Source organism: Gobio gobio (assembly GCF_949357685.1).
Source record: "Gobio gobio genome assembly, chromosome: 9".
Taxonomy (NCBI): domain Eukaryota; kingdom Metazoa; phylum Chordata; class Actinopteri; order Cypriniformes; family Gobionidae; genus Gobio; species Gobio gobio.
The window spans coordinates 13,040,796-13,054,953 of NC_137115.1; the positions used below are offsets into that span (position 1 = coordinate 13,040,796).

General features: G+C 38.8%; 1 protein-coding gene across 1 annotated transcript in view; it reads right to left on the reverse strand.

Annotated features, from left to right (window-relative positions):
• veph1 (ventricular zone expressed PH domain-containing 1) overlaps positions 1 to 14,158 on the reverse strand; it is a 178,747-nt gene that overhangs the window by 150,439 nt on the left and 14,150 nt on the right. The window contains exon 2 of the mRNA XM_079825943.1: positions 3,617 to 3,879. Coding sequence (XP_079682069.1) covers positions 3,617 to 3,754 — 138 coding nt within the window. The 5' untranslated portion in view covers positions 3,755 to 3,879. The remainder of the gene's footprint in view (positions 1 to 3,616; positions 3,880 to 14,158) is intronic.

The following is a 14,158-nucleotide window of genomic DNA, read 5'->3' on the forward strand; positions in this document are numbered from 1 at the left end:
ACAACTTCCTGTTTTATGGCGAAACATCGAACTTTGTGAGGCTGTCACGGACCTCCAGGAAAAACTCGAGATCTTCACAATTTAAAGGTCCTGTTCTTCGTGATCCCATTTTTCAAACTTTAGTTAGTGTGTAATGTTGCTGTTAGAGCATATATAATACCTGTAAAATTATAAAGCTCAAAGTTCAATGCCAAGCGAGATATTTTATTTAACAGAAGTTCCCTTTCAAAGCCTACAGCGAACGGCTGGTTGGGACTACAACTCTGTACATCCTGCTTTAATTACGTCAGTAGAGCAGTTTGTCGACTAACCTCCGCCCACAAGAGTACGCGAAAAAGGTGGCGTGGTCTTGTTGCTCCCTCGTGGAGTAGAGGAAGTGTTGCGTTCGGTTGCGTTTGTATAGTTTGTTTGTCGCCATGTCGTCGAGACGCTGTTATTTTCATCCCGGAGTCAAGTCACCTTTGTTTGGCTTTCCCAGGGACGCTGTACTTAGAGATCATTGAGCGCATGCATCCATATTCTGGTCCGTTATGGTGAGAGGCGTGACCTTTCCGGTAACGTGCGCTCTGCGTGCGCTAAGCTGCTGTCGAATCACAACACGGGAACCGCTGGCACAATCAGAACTCGTTACGTGTTTCTGAAGGAGGGACTTCATAGAACAGGGAAATCTTTCAAGCCGTTTTGAGGACAGGGAAAACAGCTGTATACAGATAAGTAAATTGTGTGAAAAATACTGTGTTTTTTTACACGTGAAACATGAACACATGTTATATTGCACACTGTAAACACAATCAAAGCTTCAAAAAAACACGAAAAACGGGACCTTTAACATCACTAAGACCTTTAGATTAGACCTTGCAAATATGATGTTGATCTGATTAAATCTCTAGGAGGAGTTTGTTAAAGTACGTCTGGAAATGGCAAAAAACGTCAAACTTTTGCAGAGAAAAGTCTAAATCTCGGACTTCCTGTTGGGTTTTCAGATTTTGCACCCAGGGTCTTTTTTTGTAGGTATTGGGCTTTTACATGCGTCTACCGAATTTCATACTCGTACGTGAAACATAGCTCGAACGGCGCTTAATTGAAATTTTGTAGGTGGCGCTATCAAGCCATTTTGCCACGCCTAATTCTGAAACCCATATCAGACGTAAATTTTCACCACTTTTGATGCAAAGTTTCATGAGTTTTCGAGCAAGTTTAGGCCCTCAAAAACATGATTCATTTGGGAGAAGAATAATAATAGGCTGAGCAATTCCGATCACACCATCGGTGCTCGGCCCTAACTAAAAGTTTCTTAAAGATAATACTGTAAACTATATAGGGAGCCCTTACTTGCACATTACTATAATATCAAAGGTTAACAACAGAGTCCAAACTATTAGCCTTAATTCAGTTATTCTCCTTTTAAATGATCTCCTTTTAAATTCAGCTATTTATAATAATCAACACTATTAACTGTTAAAGATTGCATTCGGAACTGTTCGGTACACACGTGCACCGTACCCGAAAGCCCTGTACCGAAATGGTTCGGTATGAATACGTGTACCGTTACACCACTAATAATTAGTCATAGTAGTAGTAGTATCATCATTATTATCATCATCATCATTTAAATGGTAAAAGATCAAAACAGATAAAGTTACTATTGCAACAATACTATTGTGGTGTAAAATAAATAAATTAAATAAATAAAAAATGTAGTATTTAATAATAATACTAATTTATTTTACATAAGACACTTGTCAAGTGTTAATTTTGGATTAATTAAATGAACTGTAATGGGTAGAAATTGCTCTTTTTTTTACGCAAATTTTTTTTGACCAGATAGAATCATTATTGTATTACACGTAAAAAAAAAAACATTACATGAACATGAATTTTAAGTGAAATTATTAAACGCAATTTCAGGAGTAGTATGCCCATTGAATCTTCCTATTAATACCAAGTAGGGCTGAACGATATATCGTTATGTATCTATATCTAGATATGAACTTTCAAGATATTACTATCGAAAAAAGCAACGATATAGACGATATAGATTTCCCCTCTCTGCGCTCGCCCTGCATACAACTCTGAGTCACAACAAACATCAGTTTTACGAGTGCCCTTGAATGCACCGCTAAAGCCAGCACACACACTACCAGGGACGTGGGAACTATATTGTGAGAGGGGGGGCGGCGTTTCCATGGTGACGCGTCATTGCTTGTCACGTGACACACCGCAGCAGCAACAGCGCTGAATGAATGATGATCTGCTTTTATGACATTTTTTCCTTTTTTATTCAGAATATTCACAAATGTGTTAGCCATGGCATGAAATAGCTGATATTCCGATTGTCAAATACATGCAAGTGGAAGTATATTGTTGTTTAAACACCTTTATAACGATCGCGTTAGTTGAGCTGTATGCGCGAAGGGCGCCGCCGTGTTAGTTTGTGCCGCAGACGCAGTTCAGAGAATCGGATCTGTTGGATTTACAACCTCTATGTTTACAACACGTGAATTCATCCACTTCTCCCGAAATACTTAAAAGTAAGTGGCTGGTGAACTGGGAATAGAATAGAGTAAACATTGAAGTTACTTACACAATGTGTATCTGATATGAATAAAACGTGTCGAATTATAATGGAAAGGATTATTATTACCTCTTCCATTGACATCAGTGTGTATTTTACAAACTCTAAATGTATTGTTTTTTTAGTACTTATGTGAATTTATATGTTTGAAACCTAAAATAAACAGTATGTGGTTGAAAACACTGAAAAGTTGTGATATATGACAGCTCTGAGCGTGCCTGTCTCTGGCTAAATTCAACATTTGACTTTAGCAGTTGATCATATGATACACTTGATCATCCGCTCCAGGGACCAGCCTAGACTGATTACACCTGTGTGATCGTACGTGCGAAAGGCTTAAAAACAATACATTTTCTGACACAAATTTTTGAAATGTAGGCTTAAATCAAACACATTTTTATTCAGATTCTGGTTTTCACCGAACACGTAGTCATATCGTATTGTATCGATATCGAGATATCTGGCATTAAAATCGAGATATGAAATTTTGTCCATATCGTTCAGCCCTAATACCAAGGTATAAAAACCAGCATCTTACCACTGTTGTTAGATCTTTCGGCATTCCTCCTCCTCATTTTTGTACAATTTTGCCTGTTATAGGGGGGCAATTGGAGCTCGAGTAGAATATCCTCTCTGAGCCCCTCTATAGCAGACCTCAAGCCAAATTTGTTTATCACTTGCGCTAAGATTTTATGGGCACACAAACTCGTGAAAAGGGAATGTGCTTAACAATAACAACGAAACAACAAATTCATTTATTTTAGTTTAACTAAATATTTCTTGAATTAACTTTTTCATTCCAGACTTTAGTATTGTGCGCAAGAGTAACAGATGGTTTAGGCCCTAAAAATATATATATACACAGCGCGGTATTTTGTCCTTATATATAATTTAATGGAAAACTATGTGAGTTGCACAGAAGAAACCTGTTACAATATAATGTTAACTTTGGGAATTTTTTTTTACAATTATCAAATAGAATAATTTAAATATATATATATATATATTTGACCCTTTTAAACTCGGTCAGTGTATACTCACTGGAGAGCAGGATATGACTTTGATTTCCTCCAGGGCTTGCGACAGACAGTCTTCAATCTCGCTGTCATCCAGAGAGAAGAGGTCTCCTGCACGGGACAGGTCTCTCTGTCCCAACACTAGACGGAACAGCTGGTGCATTCTGGGACAGGCTCAAGCTTGAGCAGGCTGCCCCTGCGGCCCTGTGTTACCACGATGACTTGACATGCTCTTGGAAGTGTCAGGGGAAGCGCCTAAGATATATGCATCAGACCAACACCAACGACCTGAGAGAGAACGGAGAGAGAGAGAGGGAAAGTTGGAGAGAGGAAAAATGATTGAAGGAGAGAAGACATGTACAAGGAAGATACATTAAGGGAAAAAAGGAGTGAGAGACAACACAAGAAACAAAAAGTTTTATCTAGTGAATCCCATCTGGACTGACCGACATAGGGGGAAAACTAGGGTCAAATTTGAGATTCCTAGAGGGACATTTGTTCGTATTTGGGGACATATAGTAGTGCCATTTTATGGTTTTAGCTGGTAATTTTAGCTTGTCTATTATCATTGACAAATTGCCAGCTACCTTGCTTCGCAACATTCAATTCATTTCACTTTCTTTTATACTAAAAGTCAGGTTTACAGGATAATGGCAAGTCCATACACTAGTTTCTCAGCCATTGTATTACATGACATGGAAAACATAAAGCAGTGCAACATAACAGTGCAGGGCAATAGTAAACAACTGTCTTGGTATGATCCGGTAGTGTGTAGGTGTCTGTGTGTATCAGTATGCTATGCAAAAGTAATTTTCAAAAGCCAAGCTAGTTATTATTATCATGAAGCCGAATATATGAATCATATATAGCCTATTATACGTCACGTGACTGTATTGTTCTTGTACGTTATGTTACTGCATGAGCATGAGCAATAAGTAGCTGGCTGCAGTTCACTTAATGGCCACCAGTGTCATTAATAACAAAGGTTTCAGAATTCTCCATATGGCCCCTTGAAGGCCACCTTGAAATGTCTCCTTTTGTTTTCCACAGGGAAAAAACTGCATATAGGTTTGAAAATATGTGAATATATCAAGTCAGGATTTAAATTTTCACTATTCTGCTTGAATAAATTGTGGCGTATGCCTCTAAAGTGAACCTGGATGGAATTCCAGGCTGTCAGGCTTCCTGTTAGTGATTTTTCTTTTTCTTTTTTTTCATTCAGAAAACAATTCTGCCAGTGTTGCCTTAGGAATTCATGTGGAGTGAAGCTAAACCTCTGTTAATCTGTGATGTGTTAAACCATACCTGCAGGACTCAATCATTCATTAAAGAGTGTAAAATGTCACACTTTTAGTCACAAACTCTTGAACATGCAGACACTGCATGAAAGAATGATTTTGGTAATGTCTGATGAAGAGCTTGTTAGTTTGATCGGTCACTATAATCAGTCAGATAATCTCAGTTATTCTTTAAGTTATTCTGAGTATCATAATATAACCCTGCTGAAAAATCCAGCACAAGGAATGTTTTGCACGCTGTCTTCGCAGTCTGTCATTGTTCGGTCACATTTACATGTAGGGTGTGTTGCTCCCGTATGATTGCCTGCAACCACCTGTGACAATGGGATGCTGGTTGCTGATTTGCTGGATCCCAGCATAGGATGCTGGTGGACCAGCACAAGGTATGTTTAGACCAGCATAAACCAGCCTGGACCAGCTGGAATCCATGCTGGTTTTTGCTGGATTTTTCAGCAGGGAAGTTACTGGAGTTAGGAGTTTAGGAAAGCTGGTTTTGTAACTTACAAAACCAGCTTTCCTAACTAATACGTACAAGACTCAGCAATGGACAAAAATCTGGCAATGAAAATAAAACGTTATAAAGAAAAGTTCCCTGTTGTGTTTTGGGCCTCTTGTTTGTTCTATCATCAGTCAGCGATCCAAACAGATCATAGGTCCTGCCAATCAGAAGGCACTATGGGGCAGACAGCCAATGGTATGTGACAGTCGTTGAAGAGGCTTCACACCCCGTCCTCGCATTCCAGATCTGAGCATTGCTAGGATACCACAGCAAGCACGCTCACAGACCCAAAAACGAATACATAAGTACCCATAAAAAAAAATATGTTCTAAGAATGTTTTGCTAATGTTCCCATTAAGGTAAAAAAAAAAAAAAATTATTAAAAAATAATTTGAAATAGGGTTGTGCCGATGGACGATGTGATGCCACGCCCCCGTTGCGAGTGCGACACACACTAATCCTCTTCTATAGTATTAGTCAGTCCTTCCAGAAAAATGCGGCTTTTTTTTGTGATTGTTGCGGGCAAAAATCCTTGATTATGCGGCACGTTTTCTTAAAAAATGCGATGAAAAATGCGGGATATTTATGCAATTTTATGCGATAAAATTGCGGGAACTTGCAAAAACTGCGGTTTGATGAGAAAGAGAAAAAAAGCACTACATCACAGAAAGTGCTGGAATATTTAAGTTCTCATCTTGTTTTATTGAAGACCTTAATAATGGCTCAAATTTACAAAACATTTAGTCAATCAAGTTCTGTAGCTTTACAAAAGGAATATGCTACAACTTCTGAAAAAAATTATAAATAACTTCCTGTTTTACAGATGTCGCTATACAAAACAGACATTTGAGTGCTTCCAATGCACAAAGTGCAATCTCTTAAAGGGTTAGTTCACCTAAAAATGAAAATTCTGTCATTAATGACTTCCCTTTATGTTGTTGGACACAAATTAAGATATTTTAGTTGAATTCCGATGGCTCAGAAAGGCCTCCATTGGCACAATGTACACTCTCAAGACCCATAAAAGGTAGCCTACTAAAGACGTCGTTACAAAGTCCATCTCACTACAGTGGTTCTACAATAACTTTATGAAGCGACGATAATAGTATTGTGTGCAAAAAAAACTAAATAACGACTTATATAGTGATGACTGATTTCAAAACACAGCATCATGATGCTATGAATCATCGAGTCGATTCATGATTCGGATCGCGTGTCAAACTGCTGAAATACGTGACTTTGGCGATCCAACCCGCTGAATCAACTCATTGATTCATAACGCTTCAAACCGCTGAATCGACTCATTGATTCATAACGCTTCAAAGCTTCATCATGATGCTGTGTTTTGAAATCAGTCAGCACACAGGGAAACTGCTTTGCTCTTTTGCTGTTATTTTTGTTGGCCAATGGGAGTTTGTGCTTCATCATGGTTTCACCGGTATCTATGGTTTCTCCACGGGGTTTGAAGCTTTTCGATGACGTTCGCGTCGGGTAATCACGTCACTTCAAAACGTTCCCATGGCAATAGGCGGAAATGGCGGCTCTTGTGTGAAGTAAACGAAAATGTTTCAACTTTCTGCTAATATATATGACTTTTTTTGCAACGAAAATGCGGGGATTATGAAATCATGATAGCCCCGCATATTTTGCACGCGGAAATAGGCAATTTATGCGGCGAAAGTGCGGCGTATTTGAAAAAATGCGGCCCCCGCATGAATATGCGGACTTTGGCTGATTATGCGTTAAATCACGCGATCGCATAATCGCGTTTTTCTGGAGGGACTGATTAGTTAAACTAAAAACTTAGCAGGAATTGCTCTGTAAATTAAATTGAGAATGTAACTAATGCATATAGCCTATGCTATTTTAAATACTGTAGTCTATGCCAGATATATGCATAGCCTACATTTTGAAATCATTTGAGGCTGACATGCATGCGTGTTTATTTTAGCACTTCCGTCAGTGAAACAACACAGCCTATAAAACATTTAAATGATTTTCAGTAAATAATCGTTACCTCAAGAATATAAGAAAATTAAATATTAGTTAGAAAAATATTTTATTCATACTATTTCCCTGCAAAGATGCGTCATATACCGCTCTGCGCTTTGAGAGGAATGTGGGACACGAGCTGGATAGACACCTTCTCGAATATCTTCAAGTTTTCTCCTGATGTTGCAAGGCAACACTTGTTGTAAAAGTTCTGAAGAGCGGATTTTATCTTCCACAAGGGCAAGACATTTAGGCAATGTTTGATTATACACTGCCAGAGAAAACGAAACTAAAATCACCACGGCGTGTGTGTGAAATGCGCTATTCAAATAGACCGCTATTCTTGACGCGCCTAACCAAGTTTAATAACAAGAACAAACTGTGTTAAATACAATTTGAAGTAAAAAGGTATTCGTCCTTCAGTGTTTTTTATACTTTACCGCAGTAAAGGATGTGAATAGTTAATAGACTTAATTATAAGCAAACGAAAGGAAGAAACGATTATAATCCCCTGCGAAAATGGCGACGTGAGTGAAGATTTAGGAAAAGAAACGAGATGTCCATGTCCATTGGGATAAAATGGACTGGGCCTATTGTTAAAATTCACGGAAAATCGAGTGACCAGATCCAGATTGCAAAGCAGAATGAAAAAGTGCTATCTGACCAATTTCCTTTCTAGGCTAAAAGCTTTGTGCTTCACTCCTGTGGTAATATTCACGTGCAAGTTGCAACAGCATTCATATACAAAACACTGGGTTAGTAAAATAACGAAATTATTTTTTTAAGAGTAGAAAATAGTATTTATGTAAAGAGATATATTTTTTCAAAAAAAGAGCTCAACTCTTAGTGGAAGGAACCTATTTTTTTCCCCTCACGTGCAACCTAGCGGATGATTCATTATTTGGGTTAGTAAAAATAACGAAATGATAGTTTTAAGTAGAAAATAGTATTTATGTAAAGAGATATAGTATATTATCTACCTATTTACATAATTACCCCCCCCCCCCCAAACGACGATATCATCGACCATCACGATGTTTTACTGTAAACATCGTCAACTGCCAATTTAGGGGACATCGCCCAACCCTAATTTGAAAGAACTGAGGCTTCTTTGAAAGAACATTCTGTTAACATTTTTCTTAAAGGTGCACTATGTAACTTTTCCGTCCACTAGAGGTCGCCTGTTCAAAACAAAGGCATAGTTTGATGACGCCAAGTTTGAGCGTAGAATCCTGGGACATGTGGTCTTCACCACCTCACAGCTGGTGGAAAAGAATCGGGATAGGACTCGGGTAGAAACCATGATAATGGATGCGATTATTAACATAACTGTAGTATGAAGCAGAGCAGGACCGAGTGTTGTGGAGCTGAGCAAGGGCGCTGGAGCGATTGTTAATAAGATGAACGCAACACTCCCCTCGCGAGCAGCGGGACTTTTATTATGACAGTCGCCGGTGCCACTTCCGCACTTTCCGGTCATGAGTATGAGGTAACGCAGCTCTGTTTATCATATTAGATACATCTGAGCAGTGTTGGGGGTAACGCATTACAAGTAACTTTAGTTACGTAATAATATTACTTTTTCCAAGTAACTAGTAAAGTAACGCATTACTTTTCAAATTTACAAAAAATATCTGAGTTACTTTTTCAAAAAAGTAATGCAAGTTACTTTTTCACATTAATATAAAATCAGTCAAATGCAAAATCAGAGTACTATGCAAACCTCCAATAATTAAATGTTAAATAAAACAACTATTTTTTATGCATAATCTACCTTTATATGTAATTTACCAATGTCTTGCTGCTGACCTTTAATGATGAAAATTACTAGATTTTTTGTTTTTATTGGTAAAACTTTTTTCTCCTGCATCCTATTCTAGCATTATCTAGAGCTGCGCCCTCTACTGTTCATGCGTGAATTTGCATTTTTACCTCAGCCTGGGGCTTATTATTTAAATTTTGGTATGAAGATGTCTTTACCGTTGCACAAAAATATAACTTTTTTGTTATAAACAAAAACAAGTCCAGCCCAGGTGAGAAAAAGTAACGCAAAAGTAACGTAACGCATTACTTTTCTTAAAAAGTAACTAAGTAACTCAATTAGTTACTTTTTAAGGGAGTAACGCAATATTGTAAAGCATTACTTTTCAAAGTAACTTTCCCCAACACTGCATCTGAGTGTTGAAAATGAAGTCATGATGTAACCACCATGACGTAACCGGCTGCTATGACACTTGTTGCACACATAGACCGTAAAAAAATATGGACGACGCGACTTCATTGACTTCCGCTGACTATAGTTGAAGCTTTCGTAGGCCGCACACGACGCTGACATCTTGGGACTGAGTCTGCGCAGTAGCGATCTCGGGACCGGAGTTGCACAGTAGAGAGCAGGAAGTAGAGGCGCGATTATCAAAAGCCCGCCCACACTCTCGCAGATGAAGAACAATTCATTGTGCTGGTGTGAAATAAACAGTTATAGAAATGAAGAGATTAAAGCTAAAGATCCAACCTCCTCCCGAATATCCCGAAAAAAGTCTGTTAGTGCCTCAGTTACAACTTCACTCAGAGAAGCCGTCAATCTCAGCTGTCAATCATGACGTCACACCCCCGTTTTTATAGCATCAAATAACTAACTAAAACTAGACTTATTTAAAAAACGAACACTTGAAATGAAATCATCGTAATAAAAACTGCCTAAAATGACAGAAAGCATCTTTAGGAAACAATTATTTGAAGTGTAATTGAATTGTTTAGTGTGTCTCGCGTCCATTCTAATACATGGAGAGGCGGGGTTTAGGAGCTATACTGGGACCGGCCACCGGGGGGTGATCGAGACGCGGAGGCTTCAGTTTCTGACAGGAGCACTACAGGCTTGGTTGCACACTGCAGTGAGAGTAAAGCGTTTCTGTAAAATAAAATCGGCGACTCCTTCACACGTCCCGGTTCCTAGGTTAAAATAGCAATTTCTCACGATTTACAAATAGTTGGAAACACTGGCCTAGTGGTTTTTGGATATTTTGCTGAAAATGTTTTAGGGTGTACTCACACTAGCCAGTTTGAACCGTGCCCGAGTGCGTTTGACCACCAAAGCGCGGTTCGTTTGACTAGTGTGAGTGATCCGAACCGTGCTCGGGCGCGGCTCGATTAGCTGGCCCTGGCCCGCTTGGAAGAAGTGGGCCAGAGCACGGTTCAGTTGGACTCGGGCGCGGTTCGCATGCAGTGTGAGCGCTAACCGTGCTGGAGCACGGAACAGCTGCGCGCTACTATCAACATTACAACAGCAAACACCAAACTATTACTACTTGGATACACTTTTCAATTAATTCAATAATATTTAGGTTTATAATGGTTCTGGTTTTCACCTTATTGATGAACATGAATTGAAGTTTGCGGGTAAAGCTGCAAATTCCTCCGTCAAAGTCAGCTGCCTCCGTAATAATCTTCTGATATGTGCAGTGCAATCAAGTGAAAATCGCTGCGCGGCATAAATTATAAATGTATTAGGCAGTCTATTAGCGAAAGCGCTTTTCTTCCTGTCTTCTTCAAAACAAAAAGTTGCATCGTGAATGACTTAAGCGTGCTCCGGCCCGGTACGTTAAGTGCAATGTGAGTGCAGGCCAGCGGGGGAGTGGGGAGGGGGGACAATCGCGCTCGAGCACGGTACAAGGCAATCGTGCCTAGTGTGAGTACACCCTTACATAATGCACCTTTAAAAGAACATTCCCTGTTAGCTGGGTACAATACCAAAGACTTTATCTGAGCTAGCAAAACAGGCTCAAGTCTGCCAGCCTTGATTCAAAGCTGAGAAAATACATCATGCAATTGCTTATACAGCAATTTAATTTATCTTGTTCAACAAAAATGCTTATAAATCACCTGTCACGTTTCATTTTTAGTTATCTATCTTTATGGGTATCTTTCTTTGTGTGAATGGGCCTTTATTTTTGAGTGTGTTTTTATAAGTATGTGTTAATGAACGGTCTATCAAATTGCGGTAAAATCAAAAACTATTTTAAAAGAAGCAAAAGCGAAAACTTTGATATCCAGATATCTCTGTATGTTTTGGACACAAAGCAGGTCACTGGGTCTGGTCTCTTAAACAATCACCCAGTTACAATTAATCTCCAGGTTACGGCTCAGCAATCCCAGGAATGCAATGTTTAAAAACACGCTTCAATTCACACATGCATGCACTCGAAGGAAAAGTAAAGTGACTTCACACATGGCTGTTCAAACTGACAATGCATAACTGATATTTAAAAGTCGACTTGTGTTTACTTTTTTTAACCCTGTAAAACCTGACATATAAAATAATAAATAAGTAATAAAAACTGTATGTAAAAATTAAAATAAAATAAAAATAATAATAATTTGCAATTGTTTTTCGTTGAGTATCATACTTAAAACATCAGGCTTTTATGGCTCATATTACATAAAATGCATTTATCAGTTTTCACGCTATGTTTCCCAATAATATGTATTAGTAAGATTATATTTAAACGCTTTAGTTTTATGATCAAAGTTCTTTGGTTTTTATTGTGGGGAACAAAACATATGCAATGCAATACAATTAATGCTTATTGAGAGATGTACAAGAAAATGTTCCTCAAAAGCCTAATGTATATTTGATGGTAAAATAAATATATATTTATATATATGGGTAATCAACTAAAAGTTATAAAAGTTATTCTAAAATGTACTTTCTAAATCATTAAAGATTTCACAGCAAAAGGACACGTGAAACACAACCTGAAGGGGGACGTTTTAGAACTGTACTAAAAGGCCTTTAACTTGCTAAAAAATATAAACTATTAATTAGACTGAAGGCATGTATAGATCAGTTCATGTTGAAAAGTAATTTATTCACAAAGTTCTCTCTCTTAAAGGTCCTGTTCTTCGTGATCCCATTTTTCAAACTTTAGTTAGTGTGTAATGTTGCTGTTAGAGCATAAATAATACCTGTAAAATTATAAAGCTCAAAGTTCAATGCCAAGCGATATATTTTATTTAACTGAAGTTCCCTTTCAAAGCCTACAGCGAACGGCCGGTTTGGACTACATCCCTGTACATCCTGCTTTAATGACGTCAGTAGAACAGTTTGTTGACTAACCTCCGCCCACAAGAATACGCAAAAAAGGGGGCGTGGTCTTGTTGCTCTCCCACGTGGAGAAGAGGAAGTGTTGCGTTAGGTTGCGTTTGTAGAGTGTGTTTGTCGCCATGTCGTCCAGACGCTGTTATTTTCATACCGGAGTCAAATCACCTTTGTTTGGCCTTCAGGGGCTGTACTTTGAGCACATGCATCTCCCCGTTATGGTAAAAGGCGTGACCTTTCCGGGCAACGTGCGCTAAGCTGCTGTCGAATCACAACACGGGAACCGCTGGCACAATCAGAAATCGTTACGTATTTCTAAAGGAGGGACTTCATAGAATAAGGAAATCATCGAGGCGTTTTTAGGACAGTGAAAACAGCCGTATACAGATAAGTACATTGTGTGAAAAATACTTTGTATTTTTACACGCGAAACATGAACACATGTTATATTGCACACTGTAAACACAATCAAAGTTTAAAAAAAACAGGAAAAACTGGACCTTTATATCAGCATAATTATATAACTGTATATCTAAAGAATAAGTTTGTCAGGTAAAGCATGGGCTTGTGTATAGAGGTACTCAATAGATATATGTATAGAGTTACACTTCAGCTAAGTTTAACCTAGGGATGGGCAACAGTGGTCGAGTAATCGAGTACTCGAACGTGACAGCGATCATCGATCATGAGAACGATGATCGCCCTGAAAAAAAAATATTTGTCTCTTTTTTTTATTGGTTATTGCGTCGTTTTGCGCAGTACCGGAGGTCTGATTGGTTAGCGTTATACAGCACGCCTCCAGATCGCGGCGAAATAAAGTGAAACTGAGGCGTGCACTGCAGTGATGTCTGGAATCACTGTGATCATTGAATGGTTAGTGCAAGATGTGCAGCGCCAATCTGTCATAGCCTACATAGCATTATATTGAGAACACGATGGACATATATGCTGTAAATGCTCTGTGCTTAGTTCCCCGTGTATCAGCTGATCCATAGAGAAACTAGCGAGAACACTCAGACTAGCGCGTGAAGTTCATGTGCGCATTCGCGTCCTTTTCTGCAGATGCACATTGTAAGATTACTTTTATGTTGTCTATCTGATTAATCTAATATAAGAAGCGTTTGGTTGAGCTTAATAAGCTAGCAAAGCGCTGCCGTTATACCGGCTGTTGTTCATTCTCTTCAGTTTCAGCTCAAACGCATATTTCATGCTCGACATGATGGTTTAGAGTCATAGGGCCCTATTTTAACGATCTGAAACGCAAGTGTCAAAGCGCGAAGCGCAAGTAACTTTGTGGGCGGGTCTCGGCGCTGTTGCTATTTTCCCGGCGGGATAAATGGCTCTTGCTCCCGGCGCAAATCTAAAAGGGGTTGGTCTGAAGTAGCTTCATTATTCATAGGTGTGGTTTGGGCGTAACGTGAATAAACCAATCCGAGCGTCATCCAACATTCCCTTTAAAAGCAGGTGCGCAAGTTCCATTATGGATTGCTATTATTATGGCGTATTTACCAGGCGCACGCCAGGAGCGGTTCACAGCCAAGGAGACTGATGTTCTTGTAAGAGCAGTGAAAGACAGAGAAGTGAAGTTGTAATGTTGTACATTATGGTAAATGTGATTTCACAGTCTTTTTTTTTTCAGTCTTTCAGTTTTTTCAGTCAATTTTTTTTCCTGGTTCTTGACGG